At 54.4% G+C, this 26,621-nt stretch overlaps 1 protein-coding gene across 1 annotated transcript; it reads left to right on the top strand.

The window, feature by feature from the left end:
• On the top strand, positions 1-26,046 carry WNT9A (Wnt family member 9A). The gene is made up of 4 exons (XM_084761355.1): positions 1-192; positions 20,068-20,324; positions 20,921-21,183; positions 23,273-26,046. Exons 1-4 carry the CDS (start codon positions 98-100, stop codon positions 23,753-23,755), a joined length of 1,098 nt encoding a protein of 365 aa, XP_084617481.1. The 5' UTR covers positions 1-97; the 3' UTR covers positions 23,756-26,046.
• Positions 26,047-26,621: the final 575 nt, after the last annotated feature.

Genomic DNA, 26,621 nt, shown 5'->3' with positions numbered 1-26,621 from the left:
CCGCGGCCGCGGCTGTGGACGCTATAAGAGGGCGGCGGTCGCGGCGCGCCCTGCGCGGAGCCCGGAGCGCGATGGTCAGCCGCCGCGGCGCGGCAAGATGCTGGATGGGTCCCTTCTGGCGCGCTGGCTGGCCGCGGCCTTCGGGCTGACGCTGCTGCTCGCCGCGCTGCGCCCTTCCGCCGCCTACTTCGGGTAGGTGCCCGCGGCGGGCGGCCGCGCGAGGGCGGGCGAGGGCGGCGGGGCCGGACGGGGGCATCGAGCCCGGGGCAGCACCCGTCAGGTGCTCGGCGGGGTACACGGGTGGCTTGGAGTTGTTAGTTGGCAGCGAGCGCGCCTGTCGGTCCGCAGGTCGTTGCCCGCCGTGCGCCCTAGAAGTAGAGGGGCCCGTGTCCCCGACGGGCTTGCGAGGGGCCACGGTCCACGGTGACTCCCGAGTCGCCGCCGCCGCCTTAGGCCGCTGTGTTCCTGCCAAAAGGCTGGAGCCTCCCTGGCCCCTGCCCACTACCCCCCTTCTCTCCTGGAAAAGTTAATTTAACAACAACAAAAAAACACGTACAAAATCCAGATGTTCCTTGCACTGAGCCCCAAAGGGGAGAAAAAACCCTCCAAGCTGGAGAAATTTATTTTTCTTGCGCTTTCTTCTGGCGCCCGCCCGAGCCTGGCCCCGACCTCGGCCCACGGGAACACGTCTGGGAGACCTGGCCCGGGGGGTAAACGCCGCCGCTGTCCCGCGGGGTCGCCGCCCGCACTCGCCGGTCTCTGCGTATCACTTTTGCCGCGTTATTGGGCGCATCTCTTCGCCTTTAGGTCCTCTGGTTCCTCTCTCTCTACTCCCTTTCCCAGATCTGGGGATGCTTGAACCCAGCGATCTTTAGAGGGATACCCTTTGCACTTTGAGTTCGTCAAGGTCCTGGGTGGCACCGTGCGAGGCAGAGCCCCAACTTTCTCTGCCCTCCCTGCTTCTTACACCCGCACTGTCCCACTGGGAGCCCTGGTTGGCCCCTCGGGTCGCAGTCCTGGTCGTGGGTGCCCTGGACTGCTCCTTGGGCCGCCGCCCTTCGCCGGTCACCTGTTCCCTCGCCCCTGGCTGCGGTGCCCGCTCGTAGTGGTGTGGCCGGCAGAGGGCCCCGTTGGTCCAGGAATCTGGCACCCGCCGGGGCAGGGAGAGGCGGCTGGGCCGAGGAGCCCTGCAGGTGTATCCTGTTCTCAAAGAAAATAAAATATTTTCATGGGAAAATTTCCCTTTGTGTTTTTCTTTCTCCTCCTTTCTCCTCTGTCTGTCCATTTCTTCTGGGTTGTCTTCCAGGGTCAGCTCCGTGTCTCGGTTCCCAGGGTCTCCCCCACCCTGGCTCTCCTGGCTTCCACTGTGGGTCCAGCCCCTGGGCCTTGGCCTGGCACGCCCCTGCACGCCATCTGTGCAGCCCTAAGCCTCACCCGCGGGCAAGAGGGAGGGCTGAGGATGGCCGTCTGGCCACAGGTCCGCGGTGAGTCACAGCAGCCCATCAGCCAGCTGTGCCTTCCTCTCTCTGGCCCAGCCAGGCTTCTGACACGCCCTGGGCTTGCATGGGCGGACCCTTTGCTCCTTTTGGGATCTCTGCTGCTGGTCTTGTGGCCCTAGGATTCAGAACCTACAGAGATTGTGGGGCTAGAGTCCTGGCTGCCCTGCCTCCTGTCTGTCTTTCTCACACGCTCTCCGCTGTCTCTATACTTGGCGCCTTGGAGAAGTCCTCCTCCAGCTTGGCTTCTGTAGGGGTGTTGGCACCCTTTGGTTCCATGGTAGGGCTTAAGTACGGGGTGGCTGGCTCCCCCAGATGTTAGTGTGCTATAGCTTGACTAAACCTCTACCTAGCTCTCTGTCCCAAAGGGCTCTTCAAGGAAAGCTGAGCATGCGCATGGTTGTTCCATTCCCACAGCTGCCCTGGAGACCCACTGTCTGGGGTTTGGAGGAAGGACTCCAAAGATGGGCAGAGTGGGTTGAACCTGTTGAACCAAGGGAAGCCTGGGAGGACAAGCTAGCTGACTTGGGTCTCTCTGGAGTTGATCTCTGAGGAGTATGTATGGAACTTGGAGGCACACGATGGATCTATCCTAGGCTGTTCTGTGTCCAGAGGTCCCAACCCTGCCCCCAACCAAGGGAAGAGATGAATCTGGAAACCCTGAAAGGCTTGGCAGGCCTGGAGCTGGAATGGGAGGCTGAGGGTGCGCCTGTGAGATTGTGGTGTGCTCAAGTGTCCCTTCCCAGCCCAACTGGAGAGGGAGTAGGGAGAAGGCGCTGGAATCTGGGGCTCTCCTCTCCCTTCCCCCTCTCCAAAGCTCTGCCTGGCACGGAGGCTCCCAGGCAGGAACACGGCTCCAGTTACAGCCCAGGAACCCAGAGAGGAGAGGCTGGCCCGGGGGAGGGTCACGTGGCTACAGGAGCCCTCCCCACCCCCTCCCAGAGCTGCAACCCAACCCTACAGCTCTGGTTGCCCTTCCCTTCCAGAGGCCTCTGGCCACCCTGCTGCTGGACCCCTCCAGGCTGGCCAGCAGCCATGGGGAAGGGGCTCCCCTCTCTTCTTCCCTTGGCTCAGCTTTTCATCCCAGTCGGTTCAGCGGATCAGCAGGTGGCAATTCCATTAGTTTCTCCTGGAGCCGCTGCCTGCTGCAGGCCTGCATTCCTGGGGCCAGCCGGAGGTCACATGTGGGTTGGGGACAGAGACACAGACCCTCTAGGGGCATTGCTATCCCCCCCTGCTCCCCCCCCCCTCTGCCCCACCGCCCTGGGAATTGGCAGGTGAGATTATCTATGTGAGCAACAGGCCTCTGGAACAGACCTGTGACTCTGGTCCCCTGCTAGGTGACAGGGGCCTTTGGAGAGAAGGCCCAAGACTAAGTAGAGGTAGGGATCAAGACAGCAGTGGGCTCGCTCTCCAGCAGAGGCAAAACAAACAAAACAAAACTAGGAAGGTGGCTTGTAAACCTTAAATACTGCCTTTCATCCCTCTGTTTTGGCCATATGATCCTATTTCTCTCAGGGAATGCCTCCATGTCCCCTTCTGAGAGGCACCCTAGACACTAGAGACCACTGTGGACTGTTTGAGCCTTAGTGGTACCAGAGCCTACGAAAGCCCTCTCTTTGTTTTTGAACATAAATCACATCCCAGGAAACGCCCCCTCACCCACCCCCAGCTCCGTGGTTTAGGGTATATTCACAAAACTGTCAGCCATCACCAGAACATTCTCCTTACCCCAAAAACCTCAAACCCACTCAGCAGTCACTCCCTGCTCTCTCCCTCAGCCGCTGGCAATCACCAGTCTCCCTGTCTCTGTGGCTTTTCCTACTCTGGACCCCTTGTAGAGGTGGGACCGTACCCTCTGTGGCCTTCTGTGTCTGGCTCCTTTCATTCGGTGTCATGTTTTTGGCGGCTCATCCGTGTTGTAGTGTGCATCAGCATTTCACTCCTTTCTTTGACTGGACTGATTATACAATAGTCTTTTTTTTTTTTAAATCCGGTTCGTCGGTTTGTCAGTTGATGGCTATTTGGGTCATTTCTACCTGTTGGCTATTTCTAGTAATGTTACTGTGAATGTCCGGTTCATATTCTCTCTCTCTCTCTCCCCCCTCCCCTTTCCCTCTCTCCACCCCCTGCCCCTCCCCCATGTACCTCTGTTTTTGGGGAGTGGGGAGGGGTTCCTATCTAGAAGTGGGATCGCTAGGTCCTCAGGCAGTTCTGCTTTACACTTCTTGAGGAACTGCCAAAAGATTTTCCCAAGTAGTTACAATATTTTATATCCCTCCCATAAAGGTACAGGGGTCCAATTTCTCCATGACATCACCAAGCACATTCTGGTTTTTGTCATTGTTGTTTTTTATTTCTAGCCATCTTAGTGGGTGTGAAACATGTCCCATTGTGGGTTTGATGGCTGGTGACATTTATGGTCTTCTTGTTTGGTTGGGTTTTGTTCTGATTTTTTCTTTTTTTAAGATAGGGTCTCTTCCATTATCCAGCCTTGGTGGCTGTTCTAGATCTCACTGTGTAAGCCAGGCTGACTTTCAACACAGAGAGATCTGCCCAACCCTGTCTCTGGAGTGCTGAGATTCAAGGGATTAGAGGTTATTGGCTTTTGCAGGCTGCTTTGACCATCTGCATACCTCTTTTGGAGAAGCACCTGGTCAGTTCTTTTTAAAGTTGGGTTGTTTATTTTGTTGTTGTACGAGAGAATTCTTTACATATTCCGGACCTTTCCTGGATAGAGAAGTTTTATTTCTTGACTGGAGAACAAATGGGCCCTTTCATCCCTACACACAGAGAGGTGGTGGCAACCCTTAGGTGCCCCAGCAGAGTGGAGGAAGCATCCCTTATTTATGAGAACCCAGTATGGGGTTCAATTCTGGGTATTCAAAAAACTAGAAGAGGAAGAGCCTCCCTCAGGTCGAAAGAACAGGAGGCTGCCGTGCCCTTCTTCTTCTTCTTCTTCTTTTTTTTTTTTTTGGTTTTTCGAGACAGGGTTTCTCTGTGTAGCCTTGGCCATCCTGGACTCACTTTGTAGACCAGGCTGGCCTCGAACTCACAGAGATCCACCTGCCTCTGCCTCCCGAGTGCTAGGATTAAAGGCGTGTGCCACCACGCCCGGCTTTGCCCTTCATTCTTGTCTGGGAGCCTGGATGGGAACACCCTATGGCCTTGGCCCAAGTCCGACAGCTGTTTGGACAAGGGGCATCCAGGTAGCTCCTAGAGGAGTCAGAGAAGGCTGGGAAGGGTTCCTGGCTGGATGCTGGGTCTGAGAGCTCAGACTCTCCAAGCTGTGTGGAGCCCTCACAGTATGTGTTGGAGCGGAAGTGAGGTTGCAGAGAAGTCAGGCCCAGCCATGAGCAGCGTGGGCAGGAGCTAGGGAATCTAGGTTGTTAGTTGGTGTCAGGTGTACCCAGGTGTACCCTAAGGCACTAGGCTTAGAATACCCCAGGATGCTCACAGGCCTTTGAAAGGTCAGGAGAGTATGGTCCCCAGACAATGAGGCTTTGCTGGGCAGCCACAGAAGCGGACAGGCAGACCTTGGAGGCTTCAGCCAAGGGGCTCTGTGGATGAGACCTTTTGAACGAGGATTAGGGGAAACCAAGAGGTGGGCGAGGGAAAGAAGGCTCCCTGGGCCTGACAAGGTGGAGGTGGAGCCAGCATTGGTTTGCAGGTCCCCGAACAACTTCCCTGAAGTGGCCAGCAGAGGCTGGGGTGGCCTGGCTTCCCAGCGAGGCTGTGTGGCAGGTGTAGCATGGCCCCCCGGGTAAGAGCTGGTTACCCTCACTCGGCATTAGCCACCCCTTAGACCCTCCACTCTGGCTGCCTTTGTGTCTTGTCTGCAAGTCCCTAGATTTGGGGGAGGGGTCCCCTTGGATCCCAGCACAGACCAAGCCCAGCCCTGCCCCCCCACACGCAAGCACACATACTAAGGTGCACAATGTTCCTTGTGCCACCTTGAGGGAATGGAGTGGGACGTGGTGTTCAGCAGGAGTGTGGTGGGGTTTAAGGTGAGGCCCAGCCTAGGGCCACCTGGCCCCCCTCAGCTGTGTGAGCAGATGTCCTGCTCAGAGCCGACAGCCGTCTGGACGGGAAGACAGCTGGCCTAATCTCGCTCCTGTCCTCGTCGTACACTTTGCCTCCTTGCCTTTGTGGCTGTGGTGCCTGTCCTAGGCAGGACCTGGTAGGTGCCCAGCAGCATCTAGGTGGCCTAAGGTACCAGGTACCTCCTGCCAGTGCCTTTGCCTCTATGCCAACTCCCAGGTTTGGCCATCATGGGTAAGGTGTGCAGGTAATTTGTACCCTAGGAAAGAATGCACAAGGATAGATTCCTCCCAGGGAGGCCCTGAACCCGGGAGGGTGATGAACTGATAAGGGTTAGTTGGAGGCGGGCAGCCAGGCCCGCCTGGCTCCTTGCTGGAAAGACGACACCTGTTGACAGGCTTCCTGCACTTGCCCTCTGAGTCCAGCCTGCCGGGCACCCGCTGCCTTTGTGTATTGTGCCGTGTGGCGGGTGCCCTGCTGGTGCCCGGCTGGCTGCAGCAGGCTCTGGACAAGGCACAGTTGTCTGTGTAGTCGGGGAAGCCTCTGGCATGAGCCTTGGATGCCTGTGGATGAAGCCAGGCCCCCTGAAGCACATAAGCGGATTGTTTGGGGGGGGGGGCGGAAGTTGGGGTGAAATCAAAATTTGCCTGGCTTGCTGCCTCTTCTGGGTGGCTCCATAACGGCCCAGATGTGTCGATCTTTCCCTAATAACTCAACTCTGGTGTGTACAGGAGGGTCAATTATATTGCCCTCTAATTAAAAGCCGCTACCAGCCTATAGCCAATGGAGAACCTAATGTTCTCCTGGGGCGTCTGCATTGCTTATTGATCTTACAGTCTGGCCTGGTCCACTACCCTGACTAGAGTCCTGACTTCACCTACTACATGCGGCTCAGAAGAGGCCTGGCTGCTTGCTCCAAGCTCGTGGCTCCCCAGTTGGCATACCACCCTGCCTCCGGGCACGCCTGAGATCACAATGAGGAAGGGGCCTGTGCATGGGGATAGACACTCCCGGGCAGTGTGAGCTTGGCAGGGTAAATCTCAAAGTATACCTATGGCTGACTGCCCTGATGGCAGGTGTCTGGGGACAGACTCACCATACCCGCCGATCTGGGTGGTTCCAGGCTGCCCTGCCCCTGTGACCCACAGGCCTGGCCCCTCTGGCAAGGTCCCTGCTGGCCGGACGCCCCTACCCACAGGAGGAAACCCAGCTGCCCAGCTGGCAGCCTTAAGCACCTTGGGCCCAGGCAGCCGGACGAGGCGATGGAAAAGGCAAGCCGCAAGCTGCGTTTGTTTTTCATCGCAATACCTGAGGTCGGAGCAGCCAGGGGAAGTGGGCTGGAGGTCTGGCTCAGGACAAGATGCTTGATGGAAGCTCCCAGAGCCTGAGGACGTTGGGGTCATCTGCATCCTGGCAGATAGGGATATGGAGATGGGGGTCCCTCCACCGCCCCCACTCAGTCACAGTGCCCTTTCAAAGCTCCAACACAAGGCTGAGCAGCTAGAGGTATAGTCCTCTAGGGAGGATTCCTGTGTGGGGTCATGCTAGTGGCTGCGGAGGGTCCCACAGTTCTGCCTGCTTCCAGTGTCATGGGTCTATGGCTGGTCTTACGTGAAGCCATTGGTCCTGGACACAGCGGCTGCTGTCCTGGGACCTTTTGTTTCCATCGTCTTCCCAGAGGTCCAGCGCAACACTGCGGCACCATGACAAGCTTGTCTGTGATGGATGGGGTCTGCTGGACAGCACCTTGGATCCCGGGGTGGTAGCTGGATGGTGTTTGTCTATCCAGCAGTCCTCAGGAGCCTGGCTCCTCCAGGGCAGTGAGCAGGGAGGGAGGGAGCCTGGATAGCTGCCCATTTGCAGCCTTTGACCAAGTGTCTCTGTGGAAAACATCCCTGGCCTTGTCCTGGGCGCGTTGCCACCCCCAGGGACATGGAGGTACTCGGGTTGGAAGCTGGACCGCGGGAGGACGGAGGGTTAATCTCAGTTCCGTCTCTCAGTGCTGGAATTTGTTTTGATTTTGTTTCACACAGAAATTAAATGCTGTCTGGCGGAGCTGAGGTTTCCTCGGCTGGGCGCTGTGGCTTCTGGAACTGCACCCTTGGTTTCCTCCACCCTGGCCCAGGGGAGAGCTGGTTCCCTGGCAGGGTGGCCCAGGGGGGTGGCCTAGCTTGTTGGTGGGATGGAGAGGACTGTGGGAGCAGCTCTGGGGGGCATTGCTGTCATAAGGGCTGCCCTCTCTGCCTGCCCTGTGTATGTGGGGGTAGGTAGCTTGATTACCTGGCTCACTGCTCCAGGGAGGCACTTGGGTCCCTAAGCGGTCAGTCACAGCTTCAGGCCTATCCAAGACACAGGAACAACTACCAGCACTGATTTCTCCAAAGGGCTAGAAGGGTGTCTGCTAGGTTCCAGCAGATCAGTGAAGGGGTGGGGTTCTTGGCAAAACACCTCTCCACGTCCTAGAGGGTCAGCCAGACTGCTCAGAGAAGCAGCCTTGTGACCCTCCCATGAGCCCTCTACTACTCCGTGGGACTTTGCCAGTTGGAATGGCAGTTCTGTCACATGTGGACCAGTGTGCTAGAAACGTCTTCCTTCTTTCCAACTGGTCTTAACATCTTCTGGAGTGGCTGCAACTTGTTTGATAGAGGTGGTGTGAGCTCCAGCTTGGGATGGATTGGGTAGCTGGGTGTGTGTCAGCATCCCCTGGAGACCATGTTGGGCTTCTTGCCAAGGAAGCGATCTTAAGTCAGGCCTGCTTTTGGGCTGGGTTTGGGCTGCTGTTGGATCCTGGTCTTATCTGGCTTCTCCTAGACTGTATACTCTTGGTCACAGCCTAGACTCCCATCTGTTGGTATTAAGTACCCCAGTTGCACTAATAGGGGCCCATGTCCTCTTGTTGAAAGCAGTTGAAACTCTGTGTGTGTGTGTGTGTGTGTGTGTGTGTGTGTGTGTGTGTGTGTGTGTACATGTGTGAAAGTGTGTGAGGGGCATGTATCTATGTGAGTGTATGTGTGTTGGCATGTGTATGAATGCACCTGTGTGCATGTTTCTGTCGGGGTTGCCTGTGTATGTGGGTGTGTACGTCCGTGGATGTGGATGTGGAAGGCGAACTTTGAAACTGTCAAAGGCCAATAAGGTGAAGACTGTGCACATAGACCCATAGAGATAACAAGGAGATGTGTTGGCCTGGAGCCTCTCACAGGAGGAAGGGCATCAGGGGCCAGTGCCTGCTACAGCAGGGAACACTCAGCAGAGCCTTCCCCACAACCATCAGGGCCCAGTAGCTTGCAGGACACCCGATGATGCCCTGGGTCTCCAGCACAGTCCAAGGTCCAGCCTTGCTTGGACTTGACTTATTCCGGATTTGGGATTATTATGGCCACAGCATAATGTGGGAGCGTTTTCTGTCGGCTGGGTAGGAGGCTGCTACTGGATCCTGGTCTGTACAAATGACTATACCAGTGTGGTGTATCAAAGCAGCAAGAATTTGTTCTCCATCAATCCTGCAGACTGCAAGTTTGCATTCAAGATGTTGGCTCTTGCTGAAGGCTCCTGTGCTTCCAGCCTCCCCCGTCACTGTTTTCTTTTTGTATGGGTATCTGTGTGCACGTGCACACATGCGTGTATGTATACACGTGGGTGTGCATGTAGAGGCCAGATGGCCACACCAGGTGTCTTCCTCTACCGCTGTCTACATTATGTTTTGAGACAGGGTCTCTTGCTGAACCTGAAACTCACCAGTTCAGTTTAGACTGGCTGCCCGTTGAGACCCAGGGATCCACCTACCCCCCCGCCTCACCCCCTCAGCACTGCCGTCGCAGATGTGCACCACCACGCCAGGCCTTTACATGGGTGCTGGAGGTCTGAGCTTAGGTCCTCATGACTGTACAGTAAGCCTTTGACCCACTGAGCCCTCTCTCTCCAGCCCTTTCTTACCTTTTTCCTTACAAAGATAGCCTCTGCTGGCTTCAGGAGCCTGCGCTTCAGGGCCCTGACCTTCAGGATACCTGCAAAGATTCCAAATGACTCCTTCTTGAGGCTCTGGGTAGATGCCCAACTTGTGGGGGGTCACCGTATACCCCACCCCCATGATTTATGCTTTATTTCAACTTCTTCATCTCAAAGTCAGCAACCAGCACACGGTCGAGGGTAACCAGACATGCACGGAAAAGCAGCCCCAGACACCCCAGGCTCTGGAGCGCCATACTCACGCCTGCTGCACTTAGAGCAGAGGGTGGGGCCCTTACGATGAAAGCAGATAGGCTTGGAATCTCTGCAACAGAGAGAACCCACGAAAAAACTGACCCAGCAGTTTGGAAACACCAAACAACCAGGGGGGAAAAGTGCCAGTGACAGATGGATCAAGAAGCCGATTCAAAACAGCTGAAGGGAATTAGCGCGCTGGGAGCCGGTCAGAAGAAATTACCCAGAGCTGGTGGAGAGGCAGACAGATGTGGGCCAGGGGAGCTACCTCCCTACTGGGAAGGTTCAAAGCAGGGGAGGGAGCCACACTGGACAGGGCTAGTGCTCCAAGGGGGAAGGGCAAGTCCTTTCCAAAATAAAGCTCTGTAGAGACTCAAGGAACAGTGGACTGGACGGGCAAAACCCAGACAGAGACTAAGAGCGAATATCATAGGAATTTATGCTACATCTGGGAATAGCGAAGACAGTTGTGAGAGGAGCCAGAGAGAACGGGACACATGCTGTTCATGGGATCCGAGGAGCTGACCCTCACTTTGGCAGCTGGCCCACCCCATCCCTAAAGTACAGAGAGACTGGCCTCTGTGAAGTAACCGGTGAGACAGTGCTGACTGTCACGTGAGGTTTCCTTGACCCCCAGCTGGACCTAAAGTACATAGTAGCATATCGTTGGTGGCAAGAGGGTAAACAGGTGACCTACCCTAGCATTGGGCTTGGGTGAGTGACAGCCTCCTGTCAAGGAGAGCTGAATGTAAACCAGCAGAGGGGAAGTTGAAAAAAAAAAAAACCCTAAAGTCAAAGGGAAAGAGAAAGTTTAAAATGGACAGGTGTGGTCCACAGACTGGGTGAAAGAAAACAGCAAGCCAAGACTCTTGACACGATAGGGTCAGCTCTCCGTGGTGAGGCTAAGCAAAGGGAGAGTGATCCTGTGCACTGTGGTGGAGGCTCCTCGGGAGACACGCCTCAAAACACGAGGGTGTGAAGGTTGAGAGCATGAGAGACGGCAATGCCAGCTCAGGCTCAGACAGTGGGGGAATCTCACGAGACAGAGGACTGGGTTTTGACTCAAGCTCAGCCCCGTGATGAAGCTGGGAACCAGACTCTTTGTGAAGGCCTGAGGCTGACTCAGGCTCTGTGGAGAGGGATGGGCTCGGTAGGATGAACTCAGGTTATGCCTTGGGGATCTGCTTTGACCCAATGCTTCTTACTCAAACTCTGTATGGTGAATCCAAGGCTGTGACCTGGGCTCTGTACAGTTTTCTGAGGCCACCGATCCTGGATCCGTGTTGGTCTCTGGCTCTGTATGGTTTTGCAAGGCTATGGTTCGGGCTTTGTATTGGTCCATGGCACTGTGACCTGGGTTCTGGGTGGCTTTCTGGGATGACGCTGCAGGTTCTCAGCGACTGGGATGATGATAGGCTGATCCCTTCACTGCTTCATTTCCGGGTGGAGGGAGGCTTGGAATCAAAGCCTTTTAAGCCAAACACAAAGGCAGCCGTGGGGAGACACTCGGCAGTGGCAGTGTGATTTACCTGAAGTCAGTGTGCTGCAGAGGTGACAGCTCACCTTGACGAAGGTCCAGGGAAACTCAGAACCCCTGCCTGGGGATGTAAGGTGGGGCAACTGCCTTGGAGAACTTGCTAACAGTTCCTGGAAGGTCCCTGACCCAGCAGTCCTATCCCAGGGACACACCCACAAGAACCAGAACAGGTCCACATGATCTCTGAAAAGCAGAAACAATCCACGTGCCCGCCCATCAATGAATAAACAAGCAAAATGTCCTTGCACACAACGGAATGTTTCCAAGGAAAGAAAACGACGCCGAATAGTCTTTGCCATGGATGAGCCAGAAGAGAGTGTGACTTAGTGAAATGGGCCAGCCACAAAGGACAGCTGTCGCCTGGCTCCATTTAAATGAAATACTCCAAGTAAGTGGCTCCGTTGGTAAAAGGCTTGCTATGCAAGCACAGGGGAAGTGGGGCTGGATCCCCTAGGACCTACCTAAAACTAGAGGTGTGATAAACACCTGTAACCCCAGGGTTGGGGAAGCAGAGACTGGAAGACCCCTAGGGCTCCTGCCCAGGCAGCCTATCCTCACAGGCAAGGTCTAGATTCAGTAAGAGAGGCCTTGTCTAAAACATTATGGCAGAGGGCTGGCAAGATGGCTCATGAGGTAACGGTGCTTGCTGCCAGACTGGGTGGCCTGAATTTGATCACCAAGTCCCACATAGTGGGAAGAAAAAAAAATTAACTTCCGCCAGTCACAGATATGCACCATGGCACACCAACACCCTCCCTCTCAGACTTAAATTTTTATTTTATATGCATTAGTGTTTTGCCTGCTTGTATACCTATGCACCACATGCATGAAGTGCCTGTGGAAGCCAGAAGAGGGCGTAAGATCTCCTGAAACTGGAGTTACAGACAGCTGTGAGCCACATGCAGGTGCTGGGAACCGAGCCTGGGTTATGTATAAGAACAGTAAGTGCTTTTAACAGCTGAGCCATCTCTCCAGCCCATAAATAAAGGTGAGGCTTTTCCCCAAAAATTAAGGTGAAGAATGCCTAAGGAAGATAGACAGTGTTGATCACTGGTCTTCACATCCATGTGCATTCCATATACGTGAGCCTGCGCACAGATGTGCACACACACATGTTTGTGTATGAAATCATTCCCTGAGTTGATAACCCATCTAGACAGGAAGCCCATTGGTTTGTTGCTGTAAGCTGGAAGGGGGATAAGGTGGGGATTCCTTTTTTTTTTTTGAGATAGGGTTTTCTCTGTGTAGCGCTGTCTGTCCTGGAACTCACTCTGTAGAGCAAGATGGCCTTAAACTCAGGGGGTCTGCCTGCCTTCGTCTCCTGAGTCCTGGGATTAAAGTATGCATCACTATATCTGGCAGCAATGGAGGAAGTCCGAAATTTGATGCTGATGATTGATACATGCATCTGTGAATAATACATGAACAGTGTTTAAATGTTGGAGTTTGTGGCCATTGATTTATTTCCAAGAGAGTGTTAAAAAGCACAAGAGAAGAGGTGGCAGCGTAGAGGGGAACTGGTCCAAAGGGTTGGTTCAGGACGATCTTAAATCCTTCCACCTGATGTTAGCTCTTGCAGGGAAGATCAACAGAAGGTTCTTTTCTTTCTTTCTTTCTTCTTTTTTTTTTTGTTTTTTTTGTTTTTTTTTTTTTTTTGTTTTTTTGAGATGAGGCTTCTCTGTGTAGCCTTGGCTGTCCTGGACTCACTTTGTAGACCAGGCTGGCCTCGAACTCACAGCAATCCACCTGCCTCTGCCTCCCGAGTGCTGGGATTAAAGGCGTGCCCCCCCTCCCCCCAGCTCAACAGAAGGTTCTCTGAGAACCGAGACTCAACTGGAGGAAAAGGGCACACAGGTGGAGATCCCAGGCAGAGCCCAGCCTTGCCTCTGGTGGAGCCGTCCTGACCAAAGCGTGTTCTCTGAGCTTTGCCCCACAATAGAGGCTCTGTCGAAGCTATGCATTTCTGTGCCTCCCCCTTACAGATACAGGGGATGTTCACTCCCAAAATGATGCAAGCAACATTTGATTATGTACGGCTCCCACTCACGAGTCTGAAGGGAACCCAGAGAGAGCTGTCCCATGCTGCTCAGTGTGTCCGGGTCCCACGGTGAATCGTGTGATATCAAGATGTTCAGGGGTGACACAGATTCTGGCTCAGCCTCATAAACACTAGGAAGGCGCTAGCTGCCCCCTGGCTTCCCTCAATAAGTAGTCCAAAATCTGGACACACATGTGGGCACCAGTCGCAGCTCTTGCCTCTCTGTTCTTTATTGTCATTTGGGGCCATCTGTGTGTGCTAGGCTGACTGCATCTGGGTGACAAATGTCTGACATTGGTTTGATTCTCTTGCTGTCAGCTCTTAGAGGGCTTGGCTGTGTGCTTACACCTGCTGCTCTAAGGGCCAGGTCAGCCAAAGACCCCAGTGATGTGGGCTGGGGAGGCTGCGTGTGGGATACAGTCGGCTGATGCCACACCACCATGCAGAAGCAAAGGGGAAAAAAAATGGCACTGGGGTGGAAAAGGTATTCTTGCACAGCTAGTGGGGAGCATAAAATAGTTAGGCCATTCCTGGGGAAATTAAAAATAGAATCTGATATCCTCCTTCTGGGTGTATCAAAGGAAATGAACTCACTGTGATCAAGAGCCTGGATCCCCGCATGCTCTGAGAGTGGGCGCTCTCTAGCTCTGTGTTCTCTGCCGACCTCACTGGCTGTGCACAGCCTGCTCCCAGTGTCGTTACAGAGAGCCACCGTGCAGTAGAGAGGCCTCTTGAGCTTCCTCCTCCTGCTTCATGGAGATGTTATATCTTTTTCCAACTCCCTCCCCAGCACACCTGCTAACCACTGTCCACTACTGAGTTGAGCCTTCTCACCTTGCTCCTAGGAGTGTTCTTGTTTTTGTTTTTGTTTTTCGAGACGGGGTTTCTCTGTGTAGCCTTGGCTGTCCTGGACTCGCTTTGTAGACCAGGCTGGCCTCGAACTCATAAAGATCTGCCTGCCTCTGCCTCCCCAAATGCTGAGATTACAGGGGAGAGGGGGCCTAAAGAGATGGCCCGGTTTAAGAGGTATTTCTTGCTCTGAATTGGATGCTCACCTTTCCTCAAGAGTGTTTCCTCGTGTTCTGAAGGTGTCTCTCCCCTCTGTTGGTTGCGTCCTTGCTCTGTAGAAACATCTTACCTTGGTGAGGTCCTGTTTTCTGCTTTTATTTCTATTCAGTGTGCTCTTAGGGTCATGTTAAAACGACAACAAACAAAGAAAACTACTAAGATCGGTGATTTTCCCCTATATTTTTAGTACTTTTAGGATTAAGATTTAGGTAACACTGTCCACTTTTGGTTTGCTGCTGCTTCTTTTAGATTTATTTTATTTTATTTTATATGTATGAGTGTTTCGTTTGCCTGTATGTATGTGTACCACATGTGCATCTGGGGCCCGTGAAGTTCAGAAGAGGGGGTGAGATCCCCTGGAGTTGCGGATAATTGCGAGTCACCATATGCGTTCTGAGAACTGAGGCCCAGTCCCCGCAAGAAGAATGAGGGCTCTAAGGCACTGGACTCTCTTAGGACAGGACCTCATGTTGCTCAGCCTGGCCTCAGGCTATGTAGCCAAGAGTGACCTTGAGTTCTGATCCTCCTGCCTCAGTGCTGGAGTTACAGGTGTGTGCCATCACACCTGGTTTATAGAACCCAAGGTTTTGGGCATGACAGGCAAGCACTCTGCCACTTGAAGTGCATCTTCAGCCATTGTATGTTTAACCCACTGTAAGTGTGTGTGTGTGTGTGTGTGTGTGTGTGTGTGTGTGTGTGTATGTGTGTGTGTAGATAGAAATAAGAGAAACAGACATGGTATGTGATTGAATTATGGCCTTTGGTTGCCCAGAAGACCGTGTAGAGTGCATGAGGTCCCTGGCCTCGAGGGAAACCCACACCCCTGCCTGGAAAGATGTTTGTGCCCAGCTGGGTGGCTGTGCTGAGCTGTGCAGCTGGCTCTGCCTGCCATGTTAGGCCAGACACCACCAGGGCTGCACAGCAGCTGCATTGAGCCTGGCAGCAGGTGCTCTGTGTGTGGCAGGCAGCTGGTCCCGTGGGCAGGGCCTATGCCATGCCCGGGCAGGATACTGTCTGGGCTACAGGGCCACAACCTCTGGGTGGAGAGTCGTATAGGCAGGCACTTGCCACGTGTTTGTGGAGAAGCCAGCTGTGCCCAGGGATGCACACAGCTGTGTGGAAAAGAATGTGGTCCCCCTCCCCAGGTGGCTTGTCCTGAGTGTTTCCCTCTGTCTCCAAGCCTGTCTGCAGGCTTCTGGGCATGCCATCTGTGGGGTGTTGGGTGGGCGCTATGTTGGCACGTGGCTGCTGCTCACTCCGGGGCACAGTGGCTCGTGCAGATCCAGCCCTTTCCTGCTTCTTTTCCACACCTTCACCAGCACTGCATTCTACCACGTGTGAGGACCATGTGGCACCGTGCTCCCCGACTTAAGATGGGCTACGTCCTGAGAAACCTATGACACGTCATAAGCCAAAACTGCATGGACCATGGCCACCCTCCCAACATCCCAGCCCCGGCCAGCCCACTGCGCACCCTCAGAACACCCTAGCTTACACTGAGGCAGAGTCAACACTGAGCCCGTCTCATCATAAGCTGACTGCCTATGTTGCTTCTGAGCACTGCTGATCCTGGGACCAGCTTTAAGGAACTTCCTGTGGCACAGCGCCAGCACAGGAAAGGGCAGAGAGCAAACACACACTAGTCACTTTTGCACCACGGTAAAGTCAGGCTGGTGTAAATGGGGACTCTGTCTCAGGGCTGCTATTGCTGCAATGGAACACCATGACCAAAGCGCTTGTTAGACTTCCGCTTCCTCACCACTGTTCATCAGGACAGGAACCCCAACAGGCCAGGGAGCTGATGCAGAGGCCTTGGGTGGGTGCTGCTTACTGGCTTGTCCCTCATGGCTTGCTCTCTTAGAGAACCCAGGACCACTAGCCAACGGGTGGCCTCACCCACAACAGGCTGGGTCCTCCCTCATCAATCACTAATTAAGAAAACGCCCTACAGGCTTGGCTATAGTTGATGTGATGGAGGCATTTTCTCTCTTCCAATGACCCTAGCTTGTGTCAAGTTGACCTAAAACTAGCCAGCACAGACCTTCTGTAGCTCAGACTGCTCCTTTCGCCTCTTTTCTTTTCTTTTTTTTCTTTCTTTCTTTTTTTTTCTTTTTTTTTTCCCCTCTTCTCTTCCCCTTTCTCCCTTCTCCACCTCCTGAGTGACTGAGATGCCTGGCCTGTGCCACCACGTGTGGCTTTTTTTTTTTTCTCAGTGAAGATAAGCACCTGAGTTCTTTTGTTTGTTTGTGTGTTTTTGTTTTTTTCAAGACAGGGTTGGTCTGTGTAGCCTTGGCTGTCCTGGACTCAGGCTGGCCTAGAACTCACAGAGATCTGCCTGCCTCTGTCTCCCTGAGGGCTGAAACTAAAGGTGTGCAGGCTCTTTTTTTCCCTCCCACCTGAGTTCTAAGAGCAGTTGTATTTAAAAAAACAAAACAAAACAAAAAAACATTGTTTGTGTGTTGTGGGGTGGGGAACATGCATGTCTGTCGTAGAATATGTGTCACATGACAGATTGCAGGAATTGGTTCTCTTCTTCCCTGAGGGTTCCTAGGTATTGTGATTAGGTTGGCGGGCTTGGAGGCAAGCTCCTTTACCTGCTGAGCCATCTCACTATATAGCTCTGGCTGTCCCAAACTCACTATGTAGACCAGGCTAGCCTTGAGTTCACAGAGATCGACCTGTCTCTGCCTCTGAGTATTGGGATTAAACGCGTGCACCACTATGCACAGCATCTCCCGTGAGTTCTAAAAGCAGTTATAGATCCTTATTTTGTATATTTATGACCTTTTCCTCCTTCCTTCCTTTTGGCTTTTGTTTTATGAGACAGGATTTCTCTGTGTAGCCCTGGCTGTCCTGGAATTCACTTTCTTTACCAGGCTGGCCTCGAACTAAGAGGTCCACCTGCCTCTGCCTCCCAAGTGCTGGGATTAAAGGCATGTGCCAGCACTTCCCAGCTATTTTCTTTATTTTTTAAAGTGATACATAAAAAACTGTGCATATGGAGCCGGAGAGCTGGCTCAGAGGTTAAGAGCACTGGCTGCTCTTCCAAAGGTCCTGAGTTCAATTCCCAGCAACCACATGATGGCTCACAACCATCTAGAATGAGATCTGATGCCCTCTTCTGGCCTGCAGGTGAACATGGAGGCAGAATACTGTATACATAACAATAAATAAATAAATCTTTTTTTTTTTTAAACTGTGCATATTAAGGGGTAATCAGTGATGTTTTCCTATGGGCATGTGTTGTCTGGTTTCAAAGTTAGAATAAACACACGGTCTTCTAACACAGTTCAGTTCTTCAGGGTTCAAAATCTTTCTAGCTTTTTGGGACACATGGTATATTACTGTCCTCTACTGTGTTAGTGACTTCTGCCTGACAGAGACAACCTTAGGGAGGGTGTGCTCAGGCTCACTGCTTCAGAGAGTTTCCGTCCATCACGGTGGCTGAGGCATGGTGGAGCAGTGTGGCGGAAGCTGTTTGCACAACACGTCACTCTGGGCCCGGGAGCCACAAGTGTGACAAGAACCAAGAGCTGCGAGTAACCAGCTAAGACCCACCTCGACGGCCTACGTCCTTCAGCCACACCACACTCCCTGAAGCCTCTGAAGGCCCGAGAATTAACACCACAAGCTGGAGACCAAATGTTCAAAGCTGGAGCCCAAGGAGGACATTTCACCCTCACATCACAGCATACATACAGAGCCACCTTTCCCTGCCATCTGCTTTGTGTTACCTCATCTACTTCTGGTGGTTATTCATTGAAGAACATACACACGTCCACAGTCACACACACACACACACACACACACACACACACACACACACAGAGTTGGTTTTATCCTGGGAAACAAGTTGCAAACAGCTTTCCAGATTGTCTGCTGCCCTCCTATCTCTGTGCCATTTGCATCACCCTGAAGGTTTTTAGTCTTTTAGGTACTCTTATCCCTAGACCCTGCGCTCAGTCACAAGGAAGGAAACATTTCATTCTGGTAAAGAGTTCTGAGACCGAGTCAGCCCCAGCAGGACAGTAGAGGGACAGGCTGGCCCAGACAGGGACCCTGGCCTCCTCATGTCCCTGTTTACATGGTGAGACATGTTTGCCCAAGAATTCAGGGGCACCCTGTCTTCACTTCCCCAGGCAGGGCATGAACTGATGCTGCCTTGACATGTTCAGGCTGTCATGGAAGCTAGCTACAGTCTCTTCCAGCATTCCCCTGTCTCTACCCCACCCCTCCCTCTCCCCCTTCTCCCTCCCCCCCCCCTCTCTCCCCAGCTTGTCCACTGTTCTCCTCTACCTGTCCAAAACTCCAGGCGCATGTTTGCTCCTAGTCCCTGTCCCTTCCTAAGGACCTTGCCCATGGCTTGTCTCCGATAGGGTGTCCTGGTGGTGTGCAGATGGGCCTCTGAGCCTTTCTGTGCTCTGTTTGGAACATAATAATGACATTCCTGTCTGAGGACAGAGCTCTCCCTTCTGTGAGCTGCCTTGGTTCTCACAGTGCAGGGTTATCGCTAGGTCTGGCTCCGCAGCCTTCCCCTGACCCTGCTTTGGTGGGAGCTGACCCGAGGCCCCTGGTGTTGTCTGCGAGGCTAAAGCTTGGAACTGTGTAAGCAGAGTTGGTCGGCAAGGCCTGTGTTTTATTATAAAGCTCCCTGGGGGATGCTCTACCCAGCTCCCTTGGAGGACTCCCAGGGTTTTGAGCTCAGCTACTAGCCCTTGATGACTCAAGGCTTCTGCGCCTGGGTCCTGGCCCTGCTGGTCTCGCAGCTCCCTTCTAACCAAAGAGGTCTCGCTCTAACCTGTAGAGCTCCCAGTTGACAGCTTCCGGCTCTCTAAAGCCCCGCCCCCTCCCTTCTGCACCCCTGAAGCCCTGTCCCCACTCTCCGCCCCCCCTAGCATAGACCTGACCTTAGCAGAGTGGATGGTATCCTGGCACCTGAATGGGGCTATGGTGAGGAAAGCTCTCAAAAGCTCGCACTCCACGTAGATCTTAGAGGTGCTGCTGAAGTGAAGGTTTGGTGCCTGCTGCTCCAGGGGCCAGTGTGCCCGAGGGCTCTTAAAGCCAGACCACAGGGCCACCAGACAGGCTTCAGGGGGTCAGGGAAGAGAAAGGAGCCCAGGATACGTACTCCTGGCTGGTGATAGCACAGGGTCGCGAACCCCAAGCTGAGGATGAGGACAGTGTGGACCTGGCCTGGGGTCCTGGCCCTGCCCTTTTCCCACCACTGGAACCCTACATTTCCCACTGTAGTCCTACCCTGCTGTGCTCTTGAGGATTTAACTGGGGATTGGTCTCTATCTGTCAATGCCAGTCTCAACAGGAACTGTCTGGAAAGCTACAGAGCTCTTAGAGGCCATGTCTGGGCATCTATGAGGGCCTTGGGTCACTTGGGGATCCCCAGCATTCTGTAGAGAACAGGACCGTGTTGATAGACATACGGGCAAGCAGGTTCAGAGAAGGTCTCTATGCACCGCCTGACTTTTAGGATCCCTAGGGTGCCACACTCCCGCCTTATCACTCCTGCCCTTCTCGGACATGGCTCAGTGCGCTGTTCCCGCTGTTCCCATGGAGGCGCTGCACTCCACACAGTTCTTAAGAGTGAGGCGAGGATGCCTCAGACAGCTCAGCCCAGACAGCTCTCCCCACCCTACGGCAGGGCCTCACTCTCTCCTCTCTGTCCTCAGGCTAACAGGCAGCGAACCCCTGACAATACTCCCCCTGACCCTGGAGACTGACGCCGCAGCCCAAGCGCACTACAAGGCCTGCGACAGGCTGAAGCTGGAGCGCAAGCAGCGGCGCATGTGCCGGAGGGACCCGGGCGTGGCAGAGACACTGGTGGAGGCGGTGAGCATGAGTGCACTGGAGTGCCAGTACCAGTTCCGCTTTGAGCGCTGGAACTGCACCCTGGAGGGCCGCTACCGAGCCAGCCTGCTCAAGCGAGGTAAGCTCTCGCTTGTCTCCATGGCAGCGGTACCGTCCAGTCTCACCCTGCCATGTGTGCACAGGTGACAGCACACCATCAGCTTTGACCGAAAGCCTCGGGCCCAGGACAAATCCTCCTTGCCCCTCCTTCCACTGGGCACAGAGGCTCATGCTAATCTCTGTGCATAGGTAGGTGATAGGTAGACGTGGATAGATAATGGGAAATGCAGGTAGATGACAAATGAGTGATGGTTAGGTAGGTAGAGATAGATAGATGATAGATAGATAGATAGATAGATAGATAGATAGATAGATTAATATATGACAGATGATACCTGAGGTCTAAGGCTGGATTTGCCAAGGACCTCAGGGACAGGCCCAGACACTGGACACCTGGATGAGATCTCTCACACCACACTTGAGGTGCCACAGTAGGCTCCGAAGCCTTACCCACTCCCCAGCCTGGCCCACACTACTGCAACCCCAGCACCTCTCTCCCAGATGTCCGCCAAAGGCCCTCAGAGACACACCAGCCACCCCAAACCCCTACCTAGCCAGCATGTGAAGTCATGGTGCCTGTCTGTCCACTGTCACCAACTCTTCTACTGTCCCCAGGCTTCAAGGAGACTGCTTTCCTCTATGCCATCTCTTCTGCGGGCCTGACGCATGCACTGGCCAAAGCATGCAGCGCCGGACGCATGGAGCGCTGCACCTGTGACGAGGCGCCTGACCTGGAAAACCGCGAGGCGTGGCAGTGGGGCGGCTGCGGAGACAACCTCAAGTACAGCAGCAAGTTTGTCAAGGAGTTCCTGGGCCGGCGGTCTAGCAAGGATCTGCGAGCCCGGGTGGACTTCCACAACAACCTCGTGGGAGTGAAGGCAAGCTGGGTTGGGCACAGGGCAGGATGGGGGTGGGTGGGGGTGGGTGGGGGCTGCGTCTGAGAGGAGCCGGGCACTAAGTACAGGGTAGGTGAGGCAGGATGGCTCTACCGGGACGCTGGGCCTGGGCATGCAGTGGATGGAGTCAGGGTGAATGCGTGGGGAGCACAGTATGGGGGAGGCGATGAAGAAAAGAGGCTGGGAGGAGGCAGGAGCTGCCTGTTCCAGCCCTGTAGTGCCAGCTAGCATCCTGGAATCCTGCTTACATAGGGGACAGATGGGGTCGCCAGTCATGGAGGTACACAGTGTTGGTTGAGGAAAGAGCCTTCTTCACCTCAGCGTCTGTTTCTGGCAAGTCAAGAACGGGGGCTTGTCTCTCTGGACAGTCTGCCCCAGAGGCTGGTGGTTTGTGCCCTGCCTGTCAGAGTGACCTGCAGGGTCACCACAGAAGTAGAGAGCAGCCACAGGATTGTAGACAGCAGGTTCCAAGGAAGAGCCGAGGGTACAGGACCTATTTGCCCATGATGTTGTCTGTGTCCATCCAAGGCTCTGTTCTGGAAGACAGAGACAGAGTCTGGAAGCCTTTAAGAATAAGCACAAAAGGTTATTTCTTAGCTCTTCAGTAGGCCTTTGGGGAGTTGTGGGCTGCTTGCATGGCCGAGCTCTGGAGGCACCTGGCCTCTTGAATATCTTTAGCTGTCACTTGCAGCTCTGACAATCCTGGTCACCTCAGGCTGAAAGGGAACAAGGTAGAACCCCTCCCTCGCCTCATCTTTGAATGACCCAGAGTCCAAACTCTAGCCTGGGCCTGGGAAAGCGGGGTCCACACCTCCCTCAGGAGCTGGGGGGGGGGGGGCGTTCTCCTCCTCCCCTTGTCTGGCTCTGCATCTCCAATCTGGGGAGGACAGCAAGGTAATTAGATCCAGTGCTCCCCTGAGCTCCCTGTTATTGAGTAACTGGAGTTCTGAGTCCCCCACTTCTTAAAGGATTGGTCTGCCTCCTTCCCACCCAGCGCCTTCCCAGGCCTTGGCTAAGTGGAGAGGGAAGCCCGGGAGGGCAGATTCAATCTCCAAGGCCAGGCTGTGCTTTTCTTTCCTGCTGGACCCTCCCTCCTCACCGTCCTCTCCTGAGCTATTAATGAAAAGTCAGAATGTGTGAGCGTGCTCCATCAGCTTGCTGCGCCCAGGCAGCCTTGCTTTAATTAAATCTGTCCCGGTTTCTCAGGAAACCTTGGTTAAGTGGGACTCTCCAGTTGCCTGAGGAGAGTGAGGAGGTGGCTGCACTTGTTAATCCCTCTCCAATGGACGCTCCTGGGGCCAGCTTGGGAGCTCAGCAGTAGCTTAGGGCCCACCTGGGAAGAGGCTCCCCCTTCCCCGGCATTCTTCTGCCCCCCTCAATGTTCTTAAGATTTGAAACAACATTTGGAGACCCTGGGCTTGAGAGGCCAGGCAAGAGATCCCTCGGGAAAGGGCCTAGCCAGGGTCCCCCACAGCCATGTTCCAGGCCTGCCTGCTCCTACCTGTGCCACGGAGTGAGGGGCACAACCTCCTCTTCTGGGGGAGTTGGCCCTGGAAGCCCTGGAAGGTGCTGCATTTTGTTAAGAAGGCACCCTGATTGCAGTGCACTTTTCCACCTTTCTCTGTCTGCACCCATGCCCCTCACAGGCTGACACTTAAGTGGGCAGGGCTTGAGTCATGTCTCCTGCAGCTCGGCGGTCAGGAGGCTTGTGGTCAGCCCAGACAGAGAGGACCAGATGAACAGTGTGCTGCCATCAGAAATAGAAGATTGGCAAGGCTGTGATGGTGGGGCAGGGATGGTTTATAAGGTTAGGCAGGAAGTGTCCCAAAGGAGGCATGGGCCAGCCTGTGTTCATAGAGGTGCAGAGGTGCATCCTGGAAGTCAAGGTGCTGCTGACCTTAGGGCTCCTGTGCCCTGGCAGTCCTGACTTAGAAAGAGCCGCCTGTGATCCTGGGTTGCTGGGCTTCCTGTGTGCTGCACAGTGCTGCCCCCTGCTGGCCAGGCTCCATTCTAGGTCTGGGCTCAGGTCTTCCTGGCTTGCTCCTCACACTCCCATTCCTGTCCCTTGCAGGTGATAAAGGCTGGAGTGGAGACCACCTGCAAATGTCACGGTGTGTCTGGCTCCTGCACCGTGCGGACCTGCTGGCGGCAGCTAGCACCCTTCCACGAGGTGGGCAAGCACCTGAAACACAAATACGAGACCGCACTCAAGGTGGGCAGCACCACCAACGAAGCCACAGGCGAGGCGGGCGCCATCTCCCCGCCACGGGGCCGGGCCTCTGGGTCGGGAGGTGGGGACCCACTGCCCCGAACACCGGAGCTTGTACACCTGGACGACTCTCCCAGCTTCTGCTTGGCTGGCCGCTTTTCCCCCGGCACCGCAGGCCGCAGGTGCCACCGCGAGAAGAACTGTGAGAGTATTTGCTGTGGCCGCGGCCACAACACACAGAGCCGTGTGGTGACAAGGCCCTGCCAGTGCCAGGTACGCTGGTGCTGCTATGTGGAATGCAGGCAGTGTACCCAGCGAGAGGAGGTCTACACCTGCAAAGGTTGACTCGAGGCCCTGTGGCCCTACCACAAGGGGTGTGGGCTTTGTGCGTGGCATCGGAAAAACTCTAAACCTGCAGGAACCGACTCCTGGGCTCTCTGCCAGCCTTTCTCTTCAGGGAGCGTAGGCAGGGTGCATAGTGCAAGAGGTTTTAACCTGCGTAGAGTAAGCCCTGCAGGCCCGGCCTATGCTGCTGTGGGGGGCACGGGTGTCACAAACAACACCAAAAGGTCTGCAAGGAAGAAGATGTGCCCCTAGCATGCTTGGGCCCTAGTATTGCAGACAGCTGGTTTGGCTGTCTCCCTCTCAAAGGCCCAGAGGGCGGGGCTGGCCCCTGTCTGGCCTCCTCAACCATTTTGCTTACGCCTTGGGCTTGAGCTCCACCACCCCACCTCTGACCCGAGAGCATTGCAGTAATGCTTTCTCAGTTGTCTCTGTCCCTGGCGCATCGGTCCCTGGAGTGTAGCCCTTGTCAGGGACCGGTGTGTTGACTGGCCCGCCCTGCCTCTGAGGCTGGGAGGGCAGGTGCACCTTCATACTCACCTGGCTGCCCTTCTGGGCCAGCAGCCTGATGCCAGCACTGTCTTCAGAGAGCCAGACCACTAGGAGAGGACAGCCACTCCGTCTCCAGGGCCAGCCCTGGCCCCTGACCCTGAGCACTTCCTTGGAGTATCAGTGACTTTTAAATTATTATTATTATTATTTAACTAATATAGTAATTATTATTTTCTCTGTCCCCCTTACCTCCTGATCTGTGGCTTTTTCCTCTGACTTGCCCCAGGCCCAGCCCAGCCTTCACCTTCTCATCTCTTTACACTCCCCCTTCCTCTGCTTGCTCTAGTTTGAAACCACTAAATCAAGGTCGTGTTTGGAAAGGAACAAAGCAACGGAGCCTAGCCATGGCTCTCGGGGCTCTGGAAGCCCACTCCCCGATTCTGCCTTCCCTGGGGTCAGAGGCCCTTTTTGCTCTCTATCCCGCAGGTGCAACGATCAGACGTGGGGTCTGGGGTGCTGGAGGCATGGGCGTGGTGACAGAGGCAGGGTCAGCTTTCTGACTGTCCATCTCGGGAAGCCGATCTCGCTCTGTGTCACCAAGGGTGGTCTGGAGGGACAGACACATTTGCTGTCATCAGGTCTTGCTGATGTCTCTGCAGGGGAAAGGTGGCTACACTGAGCTGATGTCGACAGTGTGTGTGTGTGTGTGTGTGTGTGTGTGTGTGTCTGCACGCATGCGCGTGTGTGAGTTAAATGAGTGTGAGTGCAGGTACTCTGAGCTGGCACAGTCAGTACCCAGTTAGCCTGTGCCCCTCTGCAATATGGTGACTCTTTGTTGCTCAGCCTTAGGTTTGTGTGGGAACCGCACGGCTGTGTAGGCTAGAGTTTGGGCAGGTGGCGGGCGTGGAGGCAAGAACTACTGAGGAAGGGGTAGCTCCCTTGGAGCACCAGGGTCCAGAAGACCCAAGCGTGGTCACCAGGGGTCCAGAAGACCCAAGCGTGGTCACCAGGGGTCCAGAAGACCCAAGCGTGGTCACCAGGGGTCCAGAAGACCCAAGCGTGGAGTGGTGGTAGAACTGTGTCTTGAAAGGAAACCTATTTATGTGCATAAGGGTCTCTGGCCCTTATTGGATGTGTACATAATAAAGTTTATTCTCCTGTGGTTCATGATAGCCCACCAATGAATACCACGTTCCCAGGATGAGAGTGTGAGTGGGGAGTGCACCCCACACTTCTTAGATGTCTGTACCCAGTCACACTATCACCACCATAGACTGGAGCTTCATCTCTGTCAGATCCGGCGGGGGGAAAGGAGCCTACCAGTTCAGAGGAGGAATATTTTTTTTTTAATCGAATACCACACTTAGCTCTATGTCCTCAATATTCAGAAAAGTATTTTTTAAAACAAGGCAGAATGAAAATGTCTGTCAGCTGGTTTGTTTCTGTATAAATATATATTAGAATTGTCTTTCTGGATGAAGCAACTCCCGCAGGCCAGAGCCTCTTTCATCTTCTCTTCTATGGGCAGTGAGAGTGAGCAGCTGCCCGCCCTGCTCCCCGCCGGCCACCCAGGGTATGCTGGCCCTGAGGCTCGCTGCTGGCCCGCCCGGCAGGGCAGTGGACACACAAGGGAGCTGTCTTTGTGTGGAGTCCTGTGCAGCCTGTGATTTCTCTACCTCATCTGTGTGGCGAGTAGGTGTGAACCTGAGTGACTGCAGAGAATGTATTTATTTAACAGCTTTGTGTAACAAAACCAGAAACAAATGGAAACACTAAATAAATGTATTTTAAATTATAGACAACCTAAGTCTCCTGCTTTCACAGAGGCTCTGGGGAACCTGTCAAGGACAGGGAGGAGGAAGGTGTGGGAAAGGCCTGGTTTGGGGGAGGGGGGGGAATCTGGTGATGGGGAAGACGGATCAGCCTGAAAGAGGAGAACTTGGAAGGAGGAAGAAGAGGAGGAGGAAAAATATCTAGGGAAAAATGGGAGGACAAGGATGCTCCCTCCTGAGGACCCAGGGTGAAGAGAGTTTTGCTAACCCCAGGACTGCTAACCGTAGCCTGTGTGGCCATCCTAGACCCCTGCCTCCTCTCTGCCACTGGTGTCAAGGTTGAGTGGCAGTTGGGGCACTTTAAGGAAGCCCTCTTGTCAAAACCTCTGCCAGAGTGAGTTCCTACCACTGCTCCTCTCTCTGGCTTGGCCTCTGTCTGTTCTACGGCAGGGGACCTCCTGCCCTATGTCTGGGGTGCTCTCAAAGTGGCCCTCTCCCCTGTCCCTCTGCTTCTTCCCAGCCACCATCACCTGCCTTGCTTGGCTCCCTAGTGGCCTCTCTAGCACAAGTCTGTCTCCCCACCCTGGCCCAGGGTTTGCACCCAT

This window comes from Acomys minous (assembly GCF_964271855.1).
Source record: "Acomys minous genome assembly, chromosome: 16".
NCBI lineage: Eukaryota > Metazoa > Chordata > Mammalia > Rodentia > Muridae > Acomys > Acomys minous.
The sequence above is the reverse complement of the archived record's forward strand: the minus strand, read 5'-3'. Positions and strand labels throughout refer to the sequence as shown.

What these genes read in the sequence shown, in the direction of transcription:
- WNT9A (XM_084761355.1), top strand. Translation starts at nt 98, where the DNA reads ATGCTGGATGGGTCCCTTCTGGCGCGCTGGCTGGCCGCGGCCTTCGGG. An exon ending in AGCCAGCCTGCTCAAGCGAG is followed by an intron (nt 20,325 to 20,920) that starts GTAAGCTCTCGC and finishes TACTGTCCCCAG; the next exon opens with GCTTCAAGGAGACTGCTTTC. An exon ending in ACAACCTCGTGGGAGTGAAG is followed by an intron (nt 21,184 to 23,272) that starts GCAAGCTGGGTT and finishes TGTCCCTTGCAG; the next exon opens with GTGATAAAGGCTGGAGTGGA.